This window comes from Vulpes lagopus, chromosome 10 (assembly GCF_018345385.1).
Source record: "Vulpes lagopus strain Blue_001 chromosome 10, ASM1834538v1, whole genome shotgun sequence".
Taxonomy (NCBI): Eukaryota; Metazoa; Chordata; class Mammalia; order Carnivora; family Canidae; genus Vulpes; species Vulpes lagopus.
In genome coordinates, this window is record NC_054833.1 from 65,978,592 (window position 1) to 66,005,025 (window position 26,434).

The following is a 26,434-nucleotide window of genomic DNA, read 5'->3' on the forward strand; positions in this document are numbered from 1 at the left end:
AGTAGGAAAGTAAGTAAAAGAAAATGTTATTTCTTTGAAGGTACAAATAAAATAGAGCAAAGCAGAGTTTTCAAAAATACCTGGGTTCCGGGCACTTGGGTGGCTCAGTGGCTGAGCGTCTGCCTTCATTTCATCTCAGGGCGTGATCCTGGGATCCTGGGATCAAGTCCTCTATCGGGCTCCCCGCAGGAGGCCTGCTTCTCCCTCTGCCTTTGTCTCTGCCTCTCACATGAAAAAATAAATACAATCTTAAAAAAAAAAAAAAAGAAAGAAAGAAAGAAAGAAAGAAAGAAAGAAAGAAAGAAAGAAAGAAAAGACCTGGGTTCCATCAATGGTCCTTGTGATTTTTGTCTTGAAACTTTGGTGCTGTGCCCCCATGACAATGGAACTTGGTGCGGTTCATTCATTTATTAAATCTTTAAAAAATCTGTTGGGCACTGACATCCTCCAGACACTGTTTTATGACCTGGTCAGAGAGACCGAGCGCAACAGCAGATTTCGGGTGCTGTTTGTCTGGCAGAGAGAGAGCAGGTGCCTGGCCGTGCACGCGTGTTAGTTGGTTCTGGGTGCATGATGACTCCTGAAAGGCAGGTGCGGCCGGCATCCCGGCATCTCAGACACGAGGTCCCCCCAGCCTGGCTGCTCGGTTGTGGGTGTGAATTCAGGGCTGACCCTGGATCCCCCGGGTCAGGAAGGTAGGAAGAAGCCCTCTGGATTCAGAGACGGCGGAGGCGCCTCCGCAGGTGCCCGTGGGCTCTCTGGGCGCCGGGAGCCGAGGCGGGACGCGCGGTCCCGTGAGGCCTGCGGGATGGAGCGGGCAGGTGCGGGCCCCGAGGCGCGCGGGCCCGCGGACTCTGGGGTTTGCAGCCGGGCCTCCGCCAGGCGCCCGGAACCAGGGTCGCGGCCGCGGGTGCAGCGCCCCCTGGGCGGGCCGCTCCGCTGGCGGGCGGGGAGCGCGCGCGGGGCGGCGCGGGCGGGCGGGCGCGCGCACGGGGCGGGGCGGGGACGCGCGGGCGGCGAGGCCTGCGCGCCCGGCTGCGGGAGCCATGCAGCGGACGAGGAGCTGCTCGGCCGCCAAGGCACGCGGGCAGACTCGGTCCCGAGCCTCCGGGACCCCCCCGGCCGCGCCCCCGGCCCCCGGCGCCAGCCGCGCCCGGCGCTCCGCGAGCCAGGCGGGGGGCGAGAGCGGGGCGGCGGCGAGGCAGCCGTCGGCGAAGCCGCGGCCGAAGCAGTCGTCGCCGCGGGCCCAGGAGGCGGGCCCCGGGCAGGCGCCGCCGGAGCTGCCGCTGCTCCCGCTGCCGACCTCCGCCAGCCCGGCGGCCTCGCTGCCCGACCTGGGCGACCAGCGGGAGCGCTGGGAGACGTTCCAGAAGCGGCAGAGGCTCACCTTCGAGGGCGCCGCCAAGCTGCTGCTGGACACCTTGTGAGTGCGGCGGGGCCGGGCGCGGCGGCCGGCGCCACGCGGACGCCTCGGGGCGGGAGCGCCTGTCGGGCCGGGGCCGCTGTTCCGCGTCGCCCCGGTTAGCGGGTTAGCGGGTTAGCGCCGGGCGCGCCCCTGCTGGGACGCGGCGCTGCGCCCCCGGAGCGTGTCCCGGGACATAAAGGGTCTCTCCCGGGCACAGCCATGGTGCTCGGGACGCTCTCTGTGCTGTTGGCGCGCCAAGGCCGCGGGGACCCTTCCCGGGGAGAAGAAGATCAACCCCACGACTTTGCTCCCACCTGACTCGCTTTTTCATATTTGCGCACGTGTTTTTGGAGAGTGGGTGGGAGGGGGAGGTGGCGGCGGGAGAGGGAGGGGAGAAAAGGCGAATAGTTTTGCAGCCGCCGCGAGGCGAGATCGCGTTATTGTTCTAGGCGCTCCCCGGGAGGGAGCGGAGCGGGATCGACCCCGGGAAGAAGCGCGCGCGCAGAGATGCTGGGTCCTGAGGACCGCGGCGGGTGCCGGGGGGAGGCGCGGGGCGCGGGGGGTGGGTTCTCCGCCGACTGATGCTCCCGGGGGGCCCGCTCTGCTTCGCGCTCCCCCAGCGTCGCGCCTGCAGGACGAGAACCTCCAGGGGAGGATTTCAGAGTGTCCGTGAGGTTCCAGATGAGCTATTACCTCTGCCCGGGGCTACCTTGTTTTTTTCCAAATGTAATAGCATCCAGACGCCTGCCCTGTGGAACCGTCGCGCTCCGGAGAGAGGTCTTAGTACCCCAGTAACCCATCTCCGCGCCCGTTATTTGGTGAATTACAAAGAGCAGTCAACACCACGGGAAACAACAACAACAAGGATAACCTGACAATTGCATAACAACCCGACAGTTACTCCTTTCTTTTCTTCTTTCTTGACCGAAAATGTTCTTTTGTCCTTAATCCAGAAGAAGAAATTCTCTTAGGACCGATCTTCTCAGAGATGAAATACTTGGTTTCCTGTGTGCTTCACTTTCTGGTTTATCATCGTGGATCATGGGCTGAACTTTTTTTTTTTTTTTTATATATATATTTTCATCATTAGACATTGTTGAGCCCCTGTTCTATTGCCACAAGTTGCTAAGTGTAGAGGATATAAAGATTCTCAGAAATGTGACACTCAAATTCGAAGTAAACTTTTCCTTTAAAACAAACGATAAATGGTCATGAAAAGGATTTTTAAATGTTGCTGAAAGACAGGTGTTTTTTTTTTAACCTTTTAGATTGGCATGAGTACATACACTTACTTAAATAACCCAAACTCACTGAATTAACTTATATGCAAAAAGAATGTGTAACTCTGCACTGTTTTTGTTAAAATATTATTGTATATAAAGAAGTCCGGAGGAATATATAGCAAATGGTTAACTGTGGATCCCTCCAGCTGTTAAGATTATAGGAGACTTTGCTTTTTAATATTATCACATGTTGTAATGTTCTAATTTTTTTACAATGAGCATTATTTGTGTGTGCAGAAAAGATTTCAAATACATCAAGTTAACTGATTCAACTTGTAAAGAAACATGGAAGAGCATTCAGCCTTAATAATAAAAAAAAATGATGATTTAAAACTGCCATAGGCTATTTTTCCTGTAATCGTTGCTTGAGCAGGTACAGTGAAATGTTTTGTCTTTACTGAGAAGCGTTTAGCCCTGTTGGAGTGCAATTTGATATTTTTCAAACTGAATAATGCTCAACTAAGAGCCTGGCTTATATATGTTTTAAAAGGATTAAGATAGTAGGTAATGTGTATGGATAGCTCTGTAAAGAGTCCTGGATATGCAAACATACAGGAGGGGAATATACCAAAACTCCAAGAGCTTTTCTCAGAAGAAGGTTTTTCCAAACAACAGACTCAGTTCCTCTCCTCTTATTTTTCATAGCGTCCTGCACTGCCTTTATCACAGTCCCTTAAATATTGTTTGGGTAATTTGTTGGATGGCTGCAGAAGCTTATCTGCTGTATCTTGTTTATTGCTCTCCCTAGTGCCTAGCTCACACACACACACAAAATCTTAGTAAGTAGCATGTAAATAAAAATGTTTGAACAGCGGGATCAGGATCCTCTACCCAACTCCTATTTTCTCTATTTTCGGCAATGTTTTACTTTACAACTTACGAGGATATAAGAAATAGAAGTGAGAGGTCATAGAAAAGAGGACACTGAATCCTTTTTTTTTTTTTTTTTTTAAATAAAATTGCTACTCTGGCCTCCAAAACAGAAATACCTGGGGCAGTCATGTAGGGGAGACTTTCGTCCCATCGTGCTTCCTTCTTCTAGCAACAAGAGGGAGAAAAGGCATGAGCTGCATGCTGAGGTCTGGCCCAACTGTTCAGAAATTCTTATCTTTCTGATGTTTTCTTGTTTCATTTAGTGAATACCAGGGCCTGGTGAAGCATACAGGAGGCTGCCACTGTGGAGCGGTTCGCTTTGAAGTTTGGGCCTCAGCCGACTTGCACATCTTTGACTGCAAGTGAGTGTTTTCTCTCCCCAAGAGTAAGAGTTAAAACACAGCATCTCGGCATCATCTGGGGAGTCAGGGTCCTGGTGAGGCAGCATCGGCCGTGAGCTGATCATTGCTGGCGTCAGGTGATGGGTACAGAGGGTTTATTGTTCTTTTCCCCCTTTCGTATGTGCCTAGATGTTTTCAATAGTAAAATTTTAAAAATATGGGGGGGGGGTACTAAAAATAACTGGGCCTGCTCTGTGTGTGTGTGCATGTGTGTGTATGAGAGAGAGCGAGCGAGCGAGCTCCTACAGCGTAGCCCCGGTTGACACAGCAGAGTGCTCCAGCTCCTGCTGTTCAGCATCACCCCTCAGACTGTCCTGTTGCTAGATGGACAGGGACTGGTTAGAGCCTGAGATTAGGTCAGGCGGGCACTGAATGGAAAGCCTTGGCTGGGCAGAGTCTTCACTGGAGTCCACTGGGAGGGGAAGTGAATAAGGGTGTGCGCACCCGGAAGCTTGCCACATTCCAGGCCCTCTGGCTCTGTTCTAGATGAGGCAGATGGTTCTGCCGGGATCTGTGGAGGGCCTGCTTTCTAGCAGCTTCCCTTGTGACAGAACAAGGACACTGACTTCTGAACCAATAGTTAGCTTCTAATTGTTCAACAGGATCCAGGCCTTTTTGCCCCTAGATGGTATGGTACCTGAAGTACACACGAGTAATAAATAAATACCCTGGAATTACTCAAAAGGAGAACTGACTGGTGGGGTCCAGATTGTAGAAGAAGTCCTGCTTGTTAGAGAGTTCTGTGGGAAAGTAGAAATTTTTGTAAATGTAGACTAAGGAGATTGATTGATTATTTTTTTTATGATTTTATTTATTTATTTGAGAAAGGGAGAGAGCTTGAACACAAGCAGTCGGAGAGGCAGAGGGTAAGAGAAAGAGAGAAGCAGGCTCTCTGCTGAGCAGGGATCCAGAAGCAGGATTCAGTCCCACCCCCAAGATTATGACCTGAGCTGAAGGCAGCTGCCCAACCGACTGAGCCACCCAGGCACCCCAGTAAAGGGCATTTAGGTTGAATTCCGAAGGTGGTAATTCTGAGGGCCCATTTGACTTGGAGCTAGGCATTCCATGATGTACAGATGAGGAAAAGCGGGAAACGGAGGCTTCCTTGTCCATTTTTGGTGTATCCCGGAGGCATAAGATCGTAGCTCTGCAGGATGTTTGTTTTGTAAGTGTCTCTAGAATCCAATGAGTTCCTTCACTGTAATACACTGGGGAGTGAGCAGTAGGAATGTGGTGGCGACATCCTGGTTTTCCGAGGGGTGCGTGGCTTTGACTGCTGAGCAGAGGCCCCAGCTGGCCTGTCCATATGCCTGGGCTCCCCCCTTTCCCTGAATAACGCTGAAAGAGGCTTCACCTGTGGGGTCATCCGGCTCTCAGGATTTATTGGATTGGGTCTCATTGGGCCCTCAGAAGGCACAGGTCCTTGTTCTCAACCTGGGAATTCCTCTTTTTGTAGCTGCAGCATTTGTAAGAAGAAGCAGAATAGACACTTCATTGTCCCAGCTTCTCGCTTCAAGCTCCTGAAGGTTAGTGCTCAGAGCAGGCCAGGGGAGCCCCTGGGTTACAGCATGTGCCGTGGGGGGTGCCAGACGGCAGGGAGCACGGCGGGACCTCTACAGGGGGTTTGAATTTTCCTCATCAACCTGGGTTTCATGCATATTTCTAGAATGTTCTGTTATTTTTTCCCTTTATATTTTGGATGCCCATTTGATATTACTGTGGAAACATTAAAAATAGAATAAAAAATAAATGCGACCACCCAAATCCTATCAACCAAGGATAACCACTGCCCTATTTGGGTGGATATCCTTGTGTGTTATTTTCCACTGTAAATACATCTAAATAATAATAATGACAACACTGTATATGTCATTATGAAAGTAGGGTTTTACCTTTTTCTGTTTTGTAACTGACTTTTATCATTTCCCAATGAAGAAGAACATATGACTTAAACAGATTTTTTTTTAATGGTGAATTAAAAATTTTATTATGGTACAGCTGACATATAACATTATTAGTCTTAGGGGTACATCAGAATGATTTAGTATTTGTATATATTGCAAAGTACCCAGCACAATTAGGTCTAGTTAACATCTGACATCATATGTAATCACAAAATAATTTTTTTTTCTTGTGATGAGGACTTTCAAGGTTTATTCTCTTAGCAGCTTTCAAATACGCAACAACTGTGTTATTAGCCGTGGTCACCATGCTGTCTATTACTTTTGCATGCCCATTTTTTTTTTTCACCCCTTTCACCCATTTTGCCTGCCTACCCCTGTCCCTGGCAAACAGCAGTCTGTTCTCTAAGCTTGTTTTTTTGTTTAGTTTATAAAATTCTGTGTGTAAGTAGAATTATATAGTATTTGTCTTTCTCTGTCTGACTTGTTTCAATTAGTATAATTCCCATGTCACAAATAGCAAGATTTCATTCTTTTTAATGGTTGAATAGTGTTCCTATGTGTGTTTGTATGTGTGTGTGTGGTGTGTGTTTGTATCACATCTTCTTTATCCATTCACTCATCCGGGGACACTTAGGTTGTTTCCATGTTTTGACTGTTGTAAATAATGCAGCAATACACATTAAAATGGTGAATTTTATGGCATGTGAATTACATCCCAATTTTAAAAATCGAGCGCATTTCTAATACTAAGAATGAACACCAAGAAACTGAAATTAAAAACATCATGCCAGGGATCCCTGGGTGGTGCAGCGGTTTGGCGCCTGCCTTTGGCCCAGGGCGCCATCCTGGAGACCCGGGATCGAGTCCCACGTTGGGCTCCCAGTGCATGGAGCCTGCTTCTCCCTCTGCCTGTGTCTCTGCCTCTCTCTCTCTCTCTCTCTCTGTGTGTGACTATCGTAGATTAAAAAAAAATAAATAAATAAAAAATAATAAAAAAAATAAAAACATCATGCCATTTCAAGTAATGCAAAGAAAATTAGTTGGGTGTTCAGTTAACAAAACATGTCCCTGATCCGTGTACTGAATATTACAGAAAGCTGATGAAGTTACTAAAAGAAGAACTTAATGGGTAGAAATCATGTGTCTGTTGATTGGAAACCTCAGCATAGTATTGGTGTTCATCCTCTCCAAACTGTCTATAGGTTTAATGCAGTTTCTATCAAAATCCCAAGAAGGCTTTTGCAGACATATACAAGATTACTGTAAATTTTTTAGAAATATTTATTTATTTGAGAGAAAGAGAACACGAGTAGGGAAGGGACCGAGAGAGAGAGAGAGAGAGAGAGAGAGGGAGAATCTCAAGCAGACTCTGTGCTGAGCTTGGAGCCCAACGTGGGGCTTGATCCCACAACCCAAAGATCATGACCTGAGCCAAAACCAAGACTTGGATACTTAACTGACTGAGCCACCCAGGTATCCCAAGATTACTCTAAAATGTGTATGGAAATACACAGGCCCTAAAATAGCTAAAACAGTCTCCACAGAGAACAATAAAGTAGGAGAAGCTAACTCCACTTGGTATGAAAGCTCCTCCTATAGACAATCATCAAGGCTGTGTTAACATGGTCAGATAGAGATGTAGATCCATAGAAAAGAATAAAGGCCCAGAAGTAAACTCACTCCCATATACTCAAATTATGTTTCAAAGCCACTGTTCCCTTGTTGATTTTCTGTCTGGGTGATGATGTAGTGGGTGTTAAACCACCCTCCTAGTATTGTGTTATTGTCAATTTCTTTATGTCAATTTCTTTATTTGCTTTATGGATTTAGGTGCTCCTATGTTGGGTGCATAGATATTTACAACTGTTACATCCTCTTGTTGGATTGTTCCCTTTGTCATTTGTAGTGTCCTTCTCTGTCTCTTGTTACAGTCTTTGTGTTCAAGTCTATTTGGTCTGATGTCAGTATGGCTCTGCCCACTTTTTTGCCTCCATTTTGCATGGTCATTGTTTTTCCATCTCTTTACCTTCTGTCTACAGGTGTCTTTAGGTCTGGAGGGAGTCTCTTGTAGGCAGCATATTGATAGGTCTTGCTGATTTTAACTTTATTATTTCGGGGAAATTTTTTTGTGCTTGGTACAGATTTTGAAAGGTACAAAAGTGAGTCTTCCCTCCCTTGTTCCTCAGTGCCTGAATCTCTTCCTCTCCCTCAATCATTTCCTAATTTATTTATACTGTTATTCCTATATTTGCAGCATATTTTGTTACATGAATGTACAATAAGCAGTTTCCTATATTTAAACTTCTAGGTTGTGTACCATTTTTCCCCCAATTATAAACAACACTGTGGTGAACCTCCCTGTGTATAAAACTTTAGTAATTTAGAAGTTATCTCTTTCGGATCAGTTCTTTTAGAAATAAAATCTCTGGTCAAAGAATGTAAGCTTCCTAGGGAAGGCTTTTGGGACACTGTCACTAATATGGGGTCGGCTGGGGCTTTAATTCCATCCTTGGTTCCCCTTACCCCCACTGTGGTCAGACACACTTCTCTGTGTCTTTGTGTACTGGTGTGTTTCCACGTCTGTCTCCTTTATTAAATTGTTAGGATCTCCAAGTGCCATCTTTTGTCATATCTGACAAGCTCCTGGCCTCGCAGACTTGGCAATGAATAGGCACTCAGCGTCTGGTGTATGTGCTGCCGAAGCGAGCACAGCACTCAGTGTCTGGAAGGAACAATGGACTGAGTAAATGAATGCATGAGTCCTGGTCTTTCCTAACGAGTGAGCTTTAATCCCAGACACTTTGGGCCACCTTGTCTCCTTTTCTTTGTCTGCCCCTTGATCCCTCGTGTGGGCGCCTAGTGGATGAGGGGGACACTTGGGCAGCACACTTCTCCCTGTCTTCCCTGTAAACCCAGAAAATGACCATGTGCTCTGCTCGGAAACATGCTAGAGGCTGTGGCCCCAGTTCCGCTTGCCCCTGAGCATCTGTGAGATGGTTCCTGAAGATGCCACCAGGTACAGCCATAAGCTCTTGGGTTTCAGAATTGGTATTTTTTTTCCTCTTTTTTTTTTTTTCCCTCCTTGGGCCTGCTTATGAATGCATTTTCTTAGTGCCCTAGAGTACCATACTCGGCCCCAGCCTGTTGTAGGAGCTATTTTATGTTGTGTTGATTTTTGTTTTTTTTCCTGTTTTTAAGATTTTATTTAATTGGGGACGCATGGGTGGCTCAGTGGTTGAGTATCTGCTTTTGGTTCAGGGCGTGATCCCAGAGTTCCTGGGATCGAGTCCCACATCAGGCTCTCTGCATGGAGCCTGCTTCTCCTCCCTCTTCCTATGTCTCTTAAAGAATAAATAAATTCTTAAGAAAAAAAAAAAGATTTTACTTATTAGAGAGAGAAAAAACACAAACGGGGGGACAGTAGGCAGAGGGAAAAGCAGACCCCCACCTAGCAGGAACCCCGATGCAGGGCTTGACCTCAGGACCCTGAGATCATGACCTGAGCCAAAGGCAGATGCTTAACCAACTGAGCCACCTAGGCGCCCCCTATTTTTTAAGTAGACTCCACACCCAACACGGAGCCCAACTCTGGGCTTAAACTCACAATCCTGAGATTAAGACCTGAGCTAAGGGGATCCCTGGGTGGCGCAGCGGTTTGGCGCCTGCCTTTGGCCCAGGGCGCGATCCTGGAGACCCGGGATCGAATCCCACGTCGGGCTCCCGGTGCATGGAGCCTGCTTCTCCCTCTGCCTGTGTCTCTCTGCCTCTCTCTCTCTCTCTCTGTGACTATCATAAATAAATAAAAATTAAAAAAAAAAAAAAAAAAAAAAAAGACCTGAGCTAAGATCAAGAGTCAGATGCTTAACCGGCTGAGCCACCCAGGCGCCCCTATTTTTTTAAATTAAGTGCAAAACTTTTTTTTTCTTTTCTCTCTCTTTTTTTTTTTTTTTAAAGATTTTATTTATTTATTCATGAGAGACACAGAAAGAGAGAGACACAGAGACTTAGGTGAGAAAGAAGCAGGCTCCATGCAGGGAGCCTGATGTGAGACTCGATCCTGGGACTCCAGGATCATGCCCTGGGCGGAAGGTGTTAAACCGGTGAGCCACTCAGGGATTCCAGTGCAAAACTTTTTCATTCAGCAGGTATTTCTGGGACACCCACTGTGTGCCTGGCACTGATCCATTGAAACCCATCAGCTAACTGTGACTGACAAGGCCCTTCCTTGTTCTCTTGGAACATATGTTTTTTTTTTTTTTAAATTTTTTATTATTTATTTATTTATTTATTTATTTATTTATTTATTTATTTATTTATTATAGTCACAGAGAGAGAGAGAGGCAGAGACATAGGCTGAGGGAGAGAAGCAGGCTCCATGCACCGGGAGCCTGACGTGGGATTCGATCCCGGGTCTCCAGGATCGCGCCCTGGGCCAAAGGCAGGCGCCAAACCGCTGCGCCACCCAGGGATCCCGGAACATATGTTTTTTAAGCAGAGGAGACAGATAAATAAGAAAAAGTTTAGTAGTGCTGCATAGAACATTAACATAGAGCAATGTGATAGGTTGCCAGGTGGCTGGTTTAGATTGGTTAGGGAAGGTCTCTGTGGTGTTCATATGATAAGGATGTAGGGGAGCAGGGGGCTGGAAGTATCCCAGGCATGAGGAAAGTGTGTTGCAGCGGGCACATGCTTGGCATGCCTCAGGAGCTGAACAGCGGCCATCGTGGCTGGAACGTGGTCTGGGAGTGCAGGTGAAGAGGTGGACCAGATGGGATCAGGGAAAGAAGCAGGACCAGACAAGCAGACAGATTTTATGCTTTGTGTAGTATGAAGCCCATGGAGGGTTTTGAGCAGAGTAGTAACAAGGCCTGCTTCAACGTTTTTCTGGTTTGTTTGTTTGTTTATTTATTTATTTATTTATTTATTTATTTAACAGAGAGAGGGAGAGAACAAGCAGGGGGAGTGACAGGCAGAGGGAGAGGGAGAAGCCGACTGCCCATTGAGCAGGGAGCCTGACACGGGGCTTGATCCCAGGACCCCAGGGTCGTGATCTGTGCTGAAGGCAGATGCTTAACCAACTGAACCACCCAGGTGCCCCTCCTTCAATGTTTTAAAAGGTCACTTTGGCTGCTGTGTGGGGAATGGCTTGTGGGGAGGTATGTGTGAGACAGGGAGGTGGCTGGGGTGGCCAGGTGAGAGGTGATGGGAGCTTGGATTAGGGCAGTGGTCATGGAGATGGAAAGAAAACAGATATTTGAGATTTATTTTGGAGCAGTGGCTCTTGTGATTCAGTGTGTGCGTGACCACTGGAGGGCATGTTAAGGGGGATTGCTGGGCCCCACTCCTGATTCTCTAGATCTAGGAGGGGGACCCCAGGATTGACATTTCTTACAAGGCTGCAGGACATGGCGTTGCTGCTGGTCCTGGGGCCATACTGTGAGAACCCCAGTTTCAGAGGAAGGGTGAGCGGAATCCTGTAAAGGATGGATGTGAAGAGGAGGAAAAGAGAGGCAGAAGAGTTGCCCCTACAGTGTGGGGCCTGAGCAGCTCAGTGATGGGGATACCAGATCCGGGGGGAGAAGCAGGTGTGGAGCACTGCTGGCATCAGGGGTTCTTTCTTGGAAAAGCTGAAGACGTCATGAACCTTTGCAGAGATGAGATAGGAAGTGGGCTGCTGGATGTGTGAGTCTGGCGTCGAGAGCAAGCAGATCTGCGTATTGGTGTTTATGGCTGGGAGACTGGGTGCGGCAGCTGGCTGCTGATGTAGTCAGTGAAGGGAGAGGCCGAGGTCAGAGCTGACCAGAGGGGCCTGAGAAAGATGGCCAGTGGGGGAGGAGGAAAATTGTTCGAGGGTGGTCTCCTCAGAGACCCTTGTTTCAAAATGGAAGGACTGGTCCTGAGAGGTCAGGTTAAGAATCTAATGGTCAAGAAAAGTGACCGTTAGATTGGCCAACATGGTGGTGTTGGTGGTTTCTGATTGGCCAAGAAAACAGTCACCAAAAAGGCTGAGTACATGGCAGTGTGACGGTGACAGGCCGTGAGTTCTGGTGGGAAGTGGGCGGGTGCACAGAATAACATGGGATCAGGGATCTGGATGTCCCCAAGTGACCTCCAGTAATGCCCAAGGTAGAGTAGGGGATGGAGCAGCCCCTCCCTCCTCGCTGCTCCTCCTCATTTCATGGGGGAAAGTATCTGATCAGAAAACTCTGGATGCTTTAGGACCACCGGCAGTTGTTCTTTGCTGCTTCTCTGTGTAGAGGCTGTGATGTGAGATGAGGCCCCTCAGAACTATTTTTACATGAGGCACAGAGCTCTGGGGGCCTTTCTCTCCCACGGTGGTGGGTGGTAGGCGGGGGAAAGAATGAAAACGTCCAGCTCTGGTAAGAACCTTCACCCGTGACCCTTCAGCCACACAATTTCACTCGTTGGAAACCACTGCTTCTTGGATATTTCTTTATAAATATATATGTAAAGAAATATATACATAGGGGGATCCCTGGGTGGCGCAGCGGTTTGGCGCCTGCCTTTGGCCCAGGGCGCGATCCTGGAGACCCGGGATCGAATCCCACGTCGGGCTCCCGGTGCATGGAGCCTGCTTCTCCCTCTGCCTGTGTCTCTGCCTCTCTCTCTCTCTCTCTCTGTGACTATCATAAATAAAAATAAAAAAAAAAAAAAAAAAAAAAGAAATATATACATATTTATATATGCACATACCAGGATACATCCTTTTTTAAAAACTAAAAATGGTAAAAAATAAATAGAAATAATAATATACTACACAAATAATTATTATTATTATTTAAGATTTTTTTTAAAGATTTTTTTTAAAATAAAGATTGTATTTATTTGACAGAGAAAGAGACAGAGAGAGCACAAACAGGAGGGAGGGGTAGAGGAAGAGGAGAAGCAGGCTCCCCGCTGAGCAGGGAGCCCAATATGGGGCTTGATCCCAGGACCCTGAGATCATGACCCGAGCCGAAGGCAGACGCTCACCAAGTGAGCCACCCAGGCACCCCATATTTTTTAAGATTTAAAAAAAAATTTTATTAATCAGAGGGACACCTGCATGGCTCAGCGTTTTGGCGCCTGCCTTTGGCCCAGCATGTGATCCTGGAGTCCCGGGATCGAGTCCTGCATGGGGCTCCCTGCATGGAGCCTGCTTCTTTCTCTGCCTGTGTCTCTGCCTCTCAATATCTCTGTGTCTCACATGAATAAATAAATAAAATCTTTTAAAAATAAATAAATAATAAAATAAATAAAAAATTTATTCATGAGAGCACAAATAGAGAGGCAGAGACAGGCAGGAGAAGCAGGGGCTCCCTGGGGGGAGCCTAATGTGGAATTCGATCCCAGGACCCTGGGACCTTGCCCTGAGCCGAAGGCAGATGTTCAACCACTGAGCCACACAGGTGCCCCACAAATTATTTTATGCCTTGCTTTTTCACTTAATGTTTAACCTTGGAGATTGTTTGTATTAGTATTTGGAAGTAGAACTGGCTCATTAATTTTCCTTTTAAAATTTAATTTATTTGTTTGACAAAAAGAGCACAAGCAGGGGGTGGCGCAGAGGAGAGGGAGAAGCAGGCTCCCCGCTGAGCAGGGATGTGGGGCTCCATCCCAGGACCCTGGGATCATGACCTGAGCTGAAGGCAGATACCTAACCGACTAAGCCACCCAGGCAAGCCTGTCTCGTTCTTTTTAAATTTTCAGTGTCCCAATTTCATGAATTTCCATCATTGCTTTGTCCCGTCTTCTCTTGACGGGTGTTCTCAGTTTTTCCAATCTCTAGACTTTTTTTTTTTAGATATTATTTATTTATTCATGACAGACACACAGAGAGAGACACAGGCAGAGGGAGAAGCAGGCTCCATGCAGGGAGCTGACCTGGGACTCGATCCTGGATCCCCAGGATCACACCCCAGGCTGAAGGCGGCACTAAACCGCTGGGCCACTGGGGCTGCCCCAGCCTTGCTTTAACCAGTGCTAGAACGTCTATTATACATGTCATTCAATGCATATGGAATTTTGATTGTAGGATAAATTTCCAGAAATGGAATTACTGTGTTAAAAGATGCATACATTTTAAAATTTTGATAGATGTTGGCAGATTTTGCCAATTTGTATTCCTGAGACTGGTATTTAAGAGCATACATATGTTTGTCCACATACTCAGTACCAAGTTAACCGACTCTTATTTGTGCCCACCTGATGGTGAAAAAAAAAATACCTCATTGCCGTGTCTGAGTGTGTGTATCATTTCTTAGGTGAAAGAGATATTTGTTTTCCTTTCTCTCTGTCCTTTTGCCCCATTTCCCGTTTGTATTATGTGTAGTGTGTTTGTATTTCTCTAATGGAAACGAGCCCTTTGCCCATGATGTCTGGAAAATATTCTTTTCCTAGTTGGTCCTTTGTATGTTAATTCAAGTACAGTCAACCCTTGTTTTTCCATCATGAGCAGAGCTGGCCGGGAACGTGGGGAGCCAGTCCCTCTAGGGGCGTCACCCCTTTGAGGCTGAGTGAAAATTTTCATTTTCATTCCCTGACATGGACAGGATGTGCTGTCTTGCCACGGAGCTGGGAAAGCTTGAGGCACTTGTGTGCACTTGACCAAGAGAAGCCGTGAGCTGCCGTGCTCCGGACTAACGCGTCTCTGGGCAGCGTAGGCGGGTCCCTGTCCTCGAGACGCCTCTATCTCTTTGGGAGATTGGACGTTTCCTCATAATCCTGAGACCCCTGCAAAAGGGCGTTTCCCCCCTTGTGCCTTATAAAAGAATTAATTTTTTTGATGACCCCCCAAAAAATTCTCTTTGTAAAAGGAGAACATCTATTTCACCTGTTCTCCCTTAGGGAGCCGAGAGCATAACCACATACACGTTCAACACGCACAAAGCCCAGCACACCTTCTGTAAGAGATGTGGCGTTCAGAGCTTTTACACTCCCCGCTCAAACCCTGGAGGCTTCGGTAAGTGAAGGGAACGGGCCACCCAGCCGTGGGGGACATAGGGACACACGCTGATCATAGCCTGGGTGCTGGCATATGGGGCTTGCCTCTTGCTTAGCCGGGCCCCTCTCACATGGGTCTTAGAAGAACAGGGCTCTTCAGCAAAGCTCTTTTCAAATGCTGGGATAGGAGACTGGCTCTGGTCATTCATCCTTGAACATCCAGTTCCTGCCTTCATCTGCTGGCGCTGCCTGGGCCGCATGTTGCTGGGGGCTCATGTCGCTGGGGGTCAGGTGTATGGAGGAGAGGAGATGAGCCTGGGGTGGGGGTGGGAGGGAAGGGGAGGGAGTTTTCACACCAAGGATGGCTCAGGGAGTCAAGCAGACAAGAGTATCGATAATGGGTTGAAAGAGATCCAGTTAAAAAAACAAATCCAGCTTCAGTTTGTTTAGAACATAAACAGTGAGAACCCCCAAACCCCTCCTCAAGTCCCCCTGGGTCTGAGCAGGGAACGCAGCCCCAGGACAGTTGTTCAGATGCCACCAGCTGTAGTGTGAACTGATTGGAAAGTGGCGAGCAAGGAGTCTTGTTTCCTGCAGCCTCCAGAGCTGTGGTGGCACCACTGTGACTATGACCGTTTTGTGCCTTATGGTGCAAGGAGGGCATGACATCACCTTTGTCTTCCCCACCCCCCCTTTTAAAGATTTTATTTATTTATTCATGAGACAGAGAGAGAGAGAAGCAGAGACACAGGCAGAGGGAGAAGCAGCCTCCCTGCAGGGAGCCTGATGCGGGACTCCATCCCTGGACCCCCGGATCACGGTCTGAGCCCAAGGCAGATGCTCAACCACTGAGGCACCCAGGTGCCCCTCTGGGCTCGAATCTTTGTACTCTCAGCTTGGTACTGGATGCTCTCCAGCCTTGGCATCCCTGGCTTAGAGAACCTGACCCCCCACCCGCTGGGGGGGCAAGTGAGCCAGGGCGCTGCTGCGGTGGCTGTGGAAGCAGCTGTTGCTGCTGCAGGTGTGGGTTTGCCCACGAGCCGGCACAGTGCCTACTGTCACTCATACCTGGACCCTTCACTGTGTCACCTCCCCCAGGGATTGCCCCACACTGCCTTGACGAGGGCACCGTGCGGAGCGTGGTCGTTGAGGAGTTCAATGGCACCGATTGGGAAAAGGCCATGAAGGAGCACAAGACCATCAAGAACATGTCTAAGGAGTGAGCTCCTGCTTCTCCCTTCCTGAGACGGAGGAACGACTGGGGCCAGCAGCCAGGCCGCGCCGTCCCCACCGCACCCAGTGCCTGTGACCGTGGCTGCCCCAGACCCCTGGGCCCGTTGGCCAGCAGCCCCCCTGATCTCTGCATTTCGCTCAGCTACCAGCTTATCTAGGCAGCTCTTTGTCCTTTCAGCCCAGATTTTGATGTAGGTTAGTCGACATCCTTTCTCTTCTCAACTTTTGTGTGATCTTTTAGAAGAATAAATATTTTTAACATGAAAGCCATTACTGTGGTTTATCATTCCCCCTGCACTTCGATTTTGGTTCTGAGGCCAGATATTTAGTAGCGGTATTTACTTACCGCTGTTAAAATGTTTGCAACCCAACTGGCGGGGAGAGGGGAGAAGACAAATGGATAGTTACCAAACACAGAAGATTGTGAATGATCTCGGAAGCCCCGTGAGCTGTAAAGCTAAGAGATCTAAGAGACTCGTCTTCAGAGGAGAGACGGGTTTGGTTAGGGAAGATTTGGGCTACTATTCGCTGGAGTCTTTTTTCTGTTTTGTTTTAAGGTAGATCAGCTTCTGATTCCTTTTTTTTTTTTTTAATTCGGGTCAAATACCCGTAACATAAAATTGACCATCTCAACCGTCTCTAAGTGTCTGGATTAGCAGAGTTAAGTGCATTCATGTTGTTGTGCAACCAATTTCTAGAATTCTTTATCTTGCAAAACTGAATCTCTAAACACGTTAAACAACAATTTGGGAGTCTCTATTTATTATTTTATTTTACTATTTTTTAAAAGATTTTATTCATTCACCAGAGACACAGAGAGAGGTGGAGGGAGAAGCAGGCTCCCTACGGGAAGCCTGATGCGGAACTCGATCCCTGGACCCCAGGATCACGACCCGAGCCGAAGGCAGATGCTCAACCACTGAGCCACCCAGGTGCCCCAGGAGTCTTTTTAAATGAAGCAAGATTTAGGAAGGTCAAATGGAAAAGTGAGTGTGTGAACAGAGAGGTAGGGGCCCAGAGTAAAGCCAGACCGGACCGGAGCCTCTGATGGGAGGAAGTAATAGAAGAGATCAGAAAAATATGTGGGAAGCCAGACCATGGACGGTCTTGGATATGAAGCTCAGGAATTTGGCCTACAGAGTACAGGCTCTGGGAGACCCCAAACAGCTTCGAACAGGATGAGGCCCGCCTGGCTCAACAGAGTCTTTCCTCTGGTTTCCCTGTCCTTCCACCTGCCTTGCTTCTCGTTGTTGCTTATTATAATCCGGTCAACTTTCCTTAGGCATTCCCTTCGCTACCAGACACTGAGTGTGTACATAATGGCACATGCTTAATAAATATCTGCTCTTTGTTTAGGGAGACTGATTAATCATGAGCTGACTTGTGAGGTACACTCTTTGCAGGAAAAGGGAGAGGAAATAGTTGGACTGGGCCCCAGCGTGGTCACCATGCCTTCCAAGTCGGCCGAGGGCATGTTTGCTTTGAGGTCAGAAAGAGCTGGTGAGAAATTATACAGGGGAAACACAAGAACCTGATTTACCTTTCCTATTACAAGATTGCATAAAAACACATAATTTTATGTGCCTTTCACAAACAGCAGCGTCATCCTGTGCCTTTTCTACAGCTTGCATTTGTGATGATATCTTGATCTTTTCAGATCAGAATACATATCCTCATTATTGATTGTTACTTAGAATTGCACAGTATGGATATAGTTCATTTTTTTAAAAGGTTTTATTTATTTATTTGAGAGAGAGAGAGAAAGAACGAGCAGGGAGTGGAGCAGGGAGAGGGAGACCCGAATCCAGGACCCTGGAATCATGATCTGAGCCAAAGGCAGATGCTCAACCATCTGAGCCACCCAGGTGCCCTGGAAACGAACTGCAAGAACTTCCCCAAGTCAGATTCCAACTGGCTATAGGTAGTGGATATCTAAGCGAGGGAATTCTTTTAGATTCTTTTCTTCTTTCCTACAATCAACCTTCCCTTTAAAGCTGGAGGCATAACGGCCAGTGTTTGCTTTGTGACTGATGAGAAGCTCAAGGCTTCTTGCGAGCTTCCTCCATCACCTCTCCCAGGGCAGGGAGAATAGCATGCGCTACGGGACACTGCGATTGCTCCAGTTCCAGACTAACACACAGGCTCTGAGGGAGCGATGCTGCCGCCATACGACCACCTGCATGGTCTTGACCCGAATCTATGGGACAAGTCACATTTGAGCATTCTGAACTTGTCAAGGCTCCAATGGACTCTTCATTAGATAATGAGAATTCTTTGCCTGTGACCTTGCCTCTTCCAAATGCCTCAGAGCTTTCCCCATGTGCACTTAGACCACGTGTTAATCAACTTTTAATTACTGCTGACCCCACTTCCATGTGAATTTTACTTGTAATATCAGAAAGGGAGAGGAGCTCTGTGACAGGTGAGAAGGGTACAGGGGGTACAAGCAGGATTCAGCCTTGACCAAGACCAAGACAAGACCAAGACCTCTAACCAAACTAGAACCAGATTTTTGCTTCCCAACCTCTCGTCCCATAAACATAAACATTCTATAGTTCCAGTGGCTCTTCCAACCTGTTCTGTCTCTCCTTAAGGTTTGGCATAAGGGTCACTTTTCACAGAATTCTACACGTTCCTTTTGCACCAGCTAACCTTGATACTTCTTACCACGGACAGACCAGATGGGTGGTCTCCAGGGTAAGGTATGTATCCCCCAGGAAATGCTCCATTGATATGTTGGAAGAAAATGTTGGATTCTAATTTATCCTTTTAAAATTTCTTTTGTGTACATTGTATAATACATTAGCACTGAAAGCATATATATTGTTGAAAAGTCATAGTCAGGAGATGATTGCTCTAGCCTGTTGATTGTTTTCCTCCTGATTAGTGCTACCTATTAAACATCTATCTGTGCCTTGCTTTGTTTTGTTTTGATCACAGGACCCCGGGATCACGCCCTGAGATGAAGGCAGACACTCAACCACTGAGCCACCCAGGTGCCCCCAATTTGTGCATTGTTGTACTAGTTTCTATTTCTTAAGATTTTATTTACTTATTCATGAGAGACACAGAGAGAAAGAGAGAGAGACACAGGCAGAGGGAGAAGCAGGCCCACACAGGGAGCCCGATGTGGGACTCAATCCTGGGACTCCAGGATCATGCCCCCGCCAAAGGTGGTGCTAAACCACTGAGCCACCCAGGGATCCCCCGTCCCGAGTTTCTATTTCTTAAGAATAAATGCATCACAGGGAATTGCAGTCAAGAGATATGAACATCTTAAAGTTTTTTGATATACTGATTTCCAGAAGGTTCTACCATCTTGTGTTTCCCCCAACAGCACATATGTGTCCACTGGGCATTATTATTTATAGAAATCTTTGCAAATTAGGAAAGTGAAAAGTAGTGTTTTCTTTTGATTTGTGTTTCTTTGATTCACAGGGTGATTTATTTTTTCCCATTGATCATGAGTAAGAGAGAGAGAGAGAAATACCTATTCCTCAGCAGTCTTCAGTTTCCTTACTGGAAACCTCCCATCCTAGTCCAAATTACCACCTTCAGTGAAAAATGGATTTTCCTTTCTTTTCTTTTTAATTTTTATTTTTAATCTCTACACCTAGTGTGGGGCTGAAACTCACAACTCCAAGATTCAGAGTCATGCACTCTACCGACTTAGCCAGCCAGGTACCCTTGAGAAATGGATTTTCATTTTTGCTTTCATTTGCAAGCTCTGGCTGCTGCTTAGGCTGAAGAGTTTTCATGTTTACCAGCCATTTGGATTTGCCTGTTAAAACATTTTAAAATGTGTTGTTGTGAAGCACCTGTCTTTTCCTTTACATCTTCTGGGTTCCCAGCCTGGCTGGGGTAAGGTCTGCCCCACGCCAAGGTACATATGCATTTAGTCTCTGAAATTTCCTAAATGATATTTTAATGTTTCTATTTCTACATGTAAATCTATAATTCATCTAGAATGTAGTTTTGTATTTGGCATAAGGTAGGGAGTTTTTGTTTTCTTCCAAATGCCTAACCAACCATACACATTTATTAAATGCTTTCTCACTGAATTAAAATGCCACCTTTATCGGGGTGCCTAAAGGGGCATCTGAGTGGCTCAGTTGGTTAAACATTTTACTTTTCTTTTTTTAGATTTATTTAATTTAGAAAGATAGAGTGCGTGGGAGAGGAGCAGAGAAACTCAAGCAGACTCGTTCCTGAGGGCAGAACCAGAAGCAGGGCCCCATCCCACAACCCCGAGATCATCATCCAAGTGGAAACCAAGAGTCAGGTGCTCAACTGACTGCCACTCAGGCACCCCTATGCATCTGACTCTTGATCCCAGCTCATGTCTTGATCTCAGTCGTGAGTTCAAGTCCCTAAAAACAAAACAAAACAAAATAAAGACAAAAACAAAATGCCACCTTTATCATATAGTAGTTTGCGTATAATCTGGATGTGTGTCCGGATTTTCTCTTCAGTTCAACAGGGGTTTACTCCTGTGCCTGTATCTGTTTTGATTGCAATGGGTTTATACATATTAATATATGGAAAGGCAGGTCTCACATTGCTGTCCCTTTAATATTTATATTTTGGCTATTCTTTGACATTTCCTGTTCTAATATATTTTTAATTTTTTAAAAAAGATTTTATTTATTTGAGAGAGAGAGAAAGAGAGAGAGAGAATGAGCAGGGAGAGGGGCAGAGAGAAAGAGAGAAGCAGGCTCCATGCTGAATGCAGAGCCTGGGGCGGGTCTTGATTCCAGGACCCCGAGATCATGAGCCAAAATCAGACGCTTAACCACTGAGCCACCGAGGTGCCCAAATTTCTTTGGGTTTTAGTATATTCACAAAATTATCCAACCTTCACCACTATTAATTCCAGCACATTTTCATTCACAGTCATTGCTTTCCTCAACCCCCAAGCCCTGGAAACTAATCTACTTTCCATCTCTATGGAAATGTCTATTCTGGACATTTCATATAAATGGAATCCTACTGTATGTGGCCTTTTGTGTCTGGCTTTCATTCAGCATCATGTTTCCAAAGTGGATTCTCGTTATAGCATATGTCAGGACTTCATTTCATTTTTTAAAATTTTTTATTTATTTATGATAGTCACAGAGAGAGAGAGAGAGAGAGAGAGAGAGGCAGAGACACAGGCAGAGGGAGAAGCAGGCTCCATGCACCGGGAGCCCGACATGGGATTTGATCCCGGGTCTCCAGGATCGCGCCCTGGGCCAAAGGCAGGCACCAAACCGCTGTGCCACCCAGGGTTCCCAGGACTTCATTTCTTTTTATGGCTGGGTAACAAACAAAATGCCATATTTTTTTAATCTTTTCATCAGCTGGGGGACATTTGGATTTTATGAATCAGGCTGCTCTGAACACTGGCTTACAAGACTTTGTGTGAACATATGTTTTCAGTTCTCTTGGGTATAGACCTGGGAGTGCAATGGCTGGGTCCTATAGGAAATCTTGAAGTTAGTAAGGAACTGTGAAACTGTTTTCCACAGGAGCTACATCATTTTACATTCCCACCAAAAATACATGAAGGTTCTGATCGCTCCATATGCTCACCAACACTTGTTGTTATTCAGTCTTTGTTAGTCTGCTCTAATCATAGCCATCCTGCTGGTGTGAAATAGTATCTCATTGTGTTTTTATTTGCATTTCCTTCATGACTAATGAAGCTCTTATGATTTTTGGCCATTTGTATATCTTCTGGAAGAATTGTATATTCAAGTCTCTTGCCTTTTTTTTTTTTTTTTTTGAGATTTTGTTTATTTATTCATGAGAGACACACAGACACAGAGAGAGGCAGGGACACAGGCAGAGGGAGAAGCAGGCTCCCTGCAGTGAGCCCAATGTGGGGCTTGATCCCAGGACCCGAGGATCATGACCTGAGGCAAAGGCAGATGCTCAGCCACTGAGCCACTCAGGTGTCCCTCTCCCTATTTTTTAATTAGCTTGTTTTTCTGTTGAATTGTAAGACTTCTTTATATATTCTGGATACTAGACCCTAGTCAAATACACAATTTCCAAACACTTTCTCCCATTTCATTTTCTTGATAGTGTCCTGTGAAGCAGAAGTTTTCTATTTTTTCTTTTGCTTGTACTTTTGGTGTCATATTTAAGAAACTGTTGTCGGGGCACCTGGGTAGATCAGTCAGTAAAGCGTCTGACTCTTGGTTTCAGCTGGGATGATGATCTTGTCGTTGTGAGATCAGGCCCCATTTGGGGTTCTGGACTCAGCACAGAGTCTGCTTCAGATTCTCTCTCCCTCTCCTGCTCACTCTCTCTCTCTCTCTCTCTCTCTCTTAAATAAATAAATAAATAAATAAAATCTTAAAAAAAAAGACATTTCTCTAATGCAAGGTCAAAGATTTACATGTTTCCTTCTAAGAGTCGAATAGTTTTGGCTCTTACATTTAGGTCTTTATAGTAATTTTGAAATTGGGATATGTGAGTCTTCCAACTTTGTTCTGTAAGATTGTTTTTGGCTTCTAACTCTCTTGCAATTCCACATGAATTTTAGGATTAGCTTGTCAATTTCTGCCAAAAAAGATGGCTGGGATTTTAATAGTGGTTATATCCTTTATGTTAAACTCATTTCTAGGGCAGCCTCAGTGGCTCAGAGGTTTAGCGCCACCTTCAGCTAGGGGCATGATCCTGGAGACCCAGGATCAAGTCCCACATCGGGCTCCCTGCATAGAGCCTGCTTCTCCCTCTGCCTGTGTTTCTGCCTCTTTCTCTGTGTCTCTCATCAATCAATAAATAAAATCTTAAAAAAAAAAAAAAAAACCTCATTTCCAGGCATTTTGCAGTTCTTGATGTTGATGAGAATGGAATTTTTAAATTTTTATTTATTGTTTATATATTTTAAGTAATCTCTACTCCCAATGTGGGGCTTGAACTCATGACCCCGAGATCAAGAGTCACATGCTCCTCCAACTGAGCCAGCCCCTGGACAATTTTTTTTTTTAATTTTAAATTTTTTTTCTTATTTTTTTAAGGATTTTTTTTTTTTTTTTTTTTTTTTTTTTATGATAGTCACAGAGAGAGAGAGAGAGAGAGAGAGAGGCAGAGACACAGGCAGAGGGAGAAACAGGCTCCATGCCCCGGGAGCCCGACGTGGGATTCGATCCCTGGTCTCCAGGATCGCGCCCTGGGCCAAAGGCAGGCGCCAAACCGCTGCGCCACCCAGGGATCCCTTTCTTATTTTTTTAAAGATTTTATTTATTTAGTCCCTGAGAGACACAGAGAGAGGCGAGACAGGGACAAAGGGAGAAGACAGGCTCCTTGCAGGGAGCCTAACATGGGACTTGATCTCAGGACCTGGGATCATGACCTGAGCCAAAGGCAGACGCTCAACTGCTGAGCCATCCAGGCATCCCTGGAAATTTTTTATTTTCATATCTGTCGAATTCTTGTCAATTAAAGTAAATCTTGTCAATTAGAGTAAAACTACAAAAATCCATTGATTTTTGTAAAGATGTCCAGTTGCTATACAAATTTCCTCATTTACTATAGTAGATTTTATTGACATCTCTTGGGTTTCTAAACAGAGCCATCTCTTCTAAAACTTACACCAATTATTTTACTGTTCTTTTCTACTTCATTAGCTTCACCCTTCAAAACAATTTAACTGATGATGATGATAGAGTTTCATTCCTACTATGTCCACTTAGTTTCAGACTGCTGGGTTTGGGTACATAGTCTTTACTTAAGTTGTATTCTTTTCTCCTATATTTCTTAAAAATTGTTACAGAAATAGTGACTAAATTTTGTTAATCTCACAGTACCTATAAATAAAAGAATATGATTTTTCTTCTTAACTTGTTAGTGTAATGAGTTATGTTGATGGATTTCCCCAAGTGAGACCATTCTTAGATTTTATTTTATTTTATTTTTTTTAAATGGCTGTAACAACCACCTCTCTTGCAGAGTTGTGAATTTATTTATTTATTTTTTAATTTTTATTTACTTATGATAGTCACAGAGAGAGACAGAGAAACAGAGAGGCAGAGAGAGAAGCAGGCTCCATGCACCGGGAGCCCGACGTGGGATTCGATCCCGGGTCTCCAGGATCGCGCCCTGGGCCAAAGGCAGGCGCCAAACTGCTGCGCCACCCAGGGATCCCCCATTCTTAGATTTTAGAATAATGTCCTATTTGGTTGTGGAATAGTATTTCTTTTGATGCACTGCTGGATTCAAGTTACCAATATTTTCTTCTACATTTTTTGTATCTATACAGGCATACCCCAGAGATACTCTGGGTTGGGTTCCAGACCACCACAATAAGGTGAATATTACAATAAAGCAAGTCAAATGAATTTTTTGGTTTCCTAGTGTGTATAAAGTTATATTTCACTCTATTGTATTCCGTCGAGTGTCTTAGTATTATGTTTGAAAAAAATTACACACCTTAATTAAAAATACTTTATTGCTAAAAAATGCTAACCATTATCTGAACCTCCAGCGAGTTGTATTCTGTTTTGCTGGTGGAGGGTTGTTTTAACAATCTTGACCAGGAATAGATTCCATCAAGAAACCACATTCTTGGCTCATGCATAAGAAGCAGCTTATGATCTGTTAAGTTTTATGAGATTGCAGGCGTTCAGTCCCATGTTCAAGAGCCACTTTTGCTTCTGGTTCTTTTTTTTTTTCCCCCCTCTGGCTCTCATGCTGTTTTTCACATCTTCAGTTACTTCCTCCACTGAAGTCTTGAACCCCTCAGAGTCATCCATAGGGTTGGAATCAAATTCTTTCAAACTCCTGTTCATATTGATATTTTGCCCTCTTCCCACGAATCACAAATATATTTTTTTTTCACAAATATTTCTAATGGCACCTAGAATGACAAATACTTTCCAGAAGGTCTTCAATTTACTTTGTCCAGATCCATCAGAGGAATCACTGTCTATGGCAACCAGGGCCTTATGAAGTATATTTCTTAAATAAGAAGACCTGAGGGCAGTCCGGGTGGCTCAGAGGTTTAGTGCCGCCTTCAGCCCAGGGTGTGATCCTGGAGACCCAGGATCAAGTCCCACGTCGGGCTCCCAGCCTGGAGCCTGCTTCTCCCTCTGCCTGTGTCTCTGCCTCTCTCTCTCTCTCTCTCTCTCTCTCTGTGTGTCTCTCATGAATAAATAAATAAAATCTTAAAAAAAAAAAAAGAAAGAAGACCTGAAAATTGAAATTACTCCTGGCCCACGGGTGTCGAATGGATGTTGTGTTAGCAGGCCTGAAAACAGCATAAATCTCACTGTGCATCTCCATCGGAGCTCTTGGGTAACCAAGTCATTGTCAACGAGCAGGTATATTTGAAATCTTTTTTCCTCTGAGCAGGAGGTATGATTTGGCTTAAAATATTCAGTAAACCATGTTGTAAACAATGTACATGGCAGAATAGATTTAGCACAATTCTTAAGGGTCCTAGGATTTTTAAAATATTAATGAGCATTGGCTTCAACTTCAAGTCACCAGCTTCATGAGCCTCAGCAGGAGAGTCAGCCTGACCTTTGAAGCTTTGAAGCCGGACATTGACTTCTCTCCAGCTATGGAAGTTCTAGCTTTTGGCATTTTCTTCCAAAAGAAGGCTGTTTCATCTGTATTGAAAATCTGTTGTTGAGTGCAGCCACCTTCATTCGTTATCTGAGCTCCATCTTCTGGAGAACTTGCTGCAGCTTCTGCATCAGCACTTGCTGCTTGACCTTTCACTTTGATGGTATGGAGACGGCTTCTTTCCTTAAACCTCAGGAACCAACCTCTGCTAGCTTCAGACTTTTCTCCTGCAGCTTCCTCACCTTCCAGCCTTCACAGAAGGGAAGGGAGTCAGGGCCTGGCTCTGGGTTAGGCTTTGGCTTCAGGGAATGTTGGGGTTGGTTTGGCCTTCTCTCCAGAACACTAAACCTTTCTTTACATCCAAGAGTGCTTTGTTCTCATCCGCGTGGTCCCTGGAGTGGCACTTATCCTTTCCTTCAAGAACTTCTCCTCTGCCTTCCCAGCTTGGCTATTTGGTGCGAGAGGCCTCGCTTTCAGCCTGTCTCAGCTTCTGAGATGCCTACCTCACTAAGCTCAATCATGTCTAGCTTTTGGTTTCAGGGGTGAGAGACATGTGACTTGTTCTTTCACTCCAACCCGTCGAAGCCATGGTAGGGTTATTAATTGGCCTCATTTCAATATTGTGTCTCAGAGACTAGAAAGGCCCAAAAGAGAGGGTGAGAGGTGGGGGATGGCCAGTCAGCAGTCAGAGTATGCACAACATTTATTATTGAATTCACTATCTTGTGTTTGCTTTGGCAGCACATATACTAAAATTAAGTTCACCATCTTATATAGGCAGGGTTTGTGGTTGTCTCGAAATAATTATGGTGGTAACATCAAAGATCACTGATCACA

At 45.7% G+C, this 26,434-nt stretch overlaps 1 protein-coding gene across 1 annotated transcript; it reads left to right on the forward strand.

The window, feature by feature from the left end:
* Positions 1-990: 990 nt before the first annotated feature.
* CENPV (centromere protein V) lies at positions 991-16,308 on the forward strand. Its single transcript, XM_041772937.1, has 5 exons — positions 991-1,423; positions 3,825-3,923; positions 5,419-5,488; positions 14,714-14,828; positions 15,908-16,308. Exons 1-5 carry the CDS (start codon positions 1,047-1,049, stop codon positions 16,030-16,032), a joined length of 786 nt encoding a protein of 261 aa, XP_041628871.1. The 5' UTR covers positions 991-1,046; the 3' UTR covers positions 16,033-16,308.
* The last annotated feature ends 10,126 nt before the right edge of the window (positions 16,309-26,434 follow it).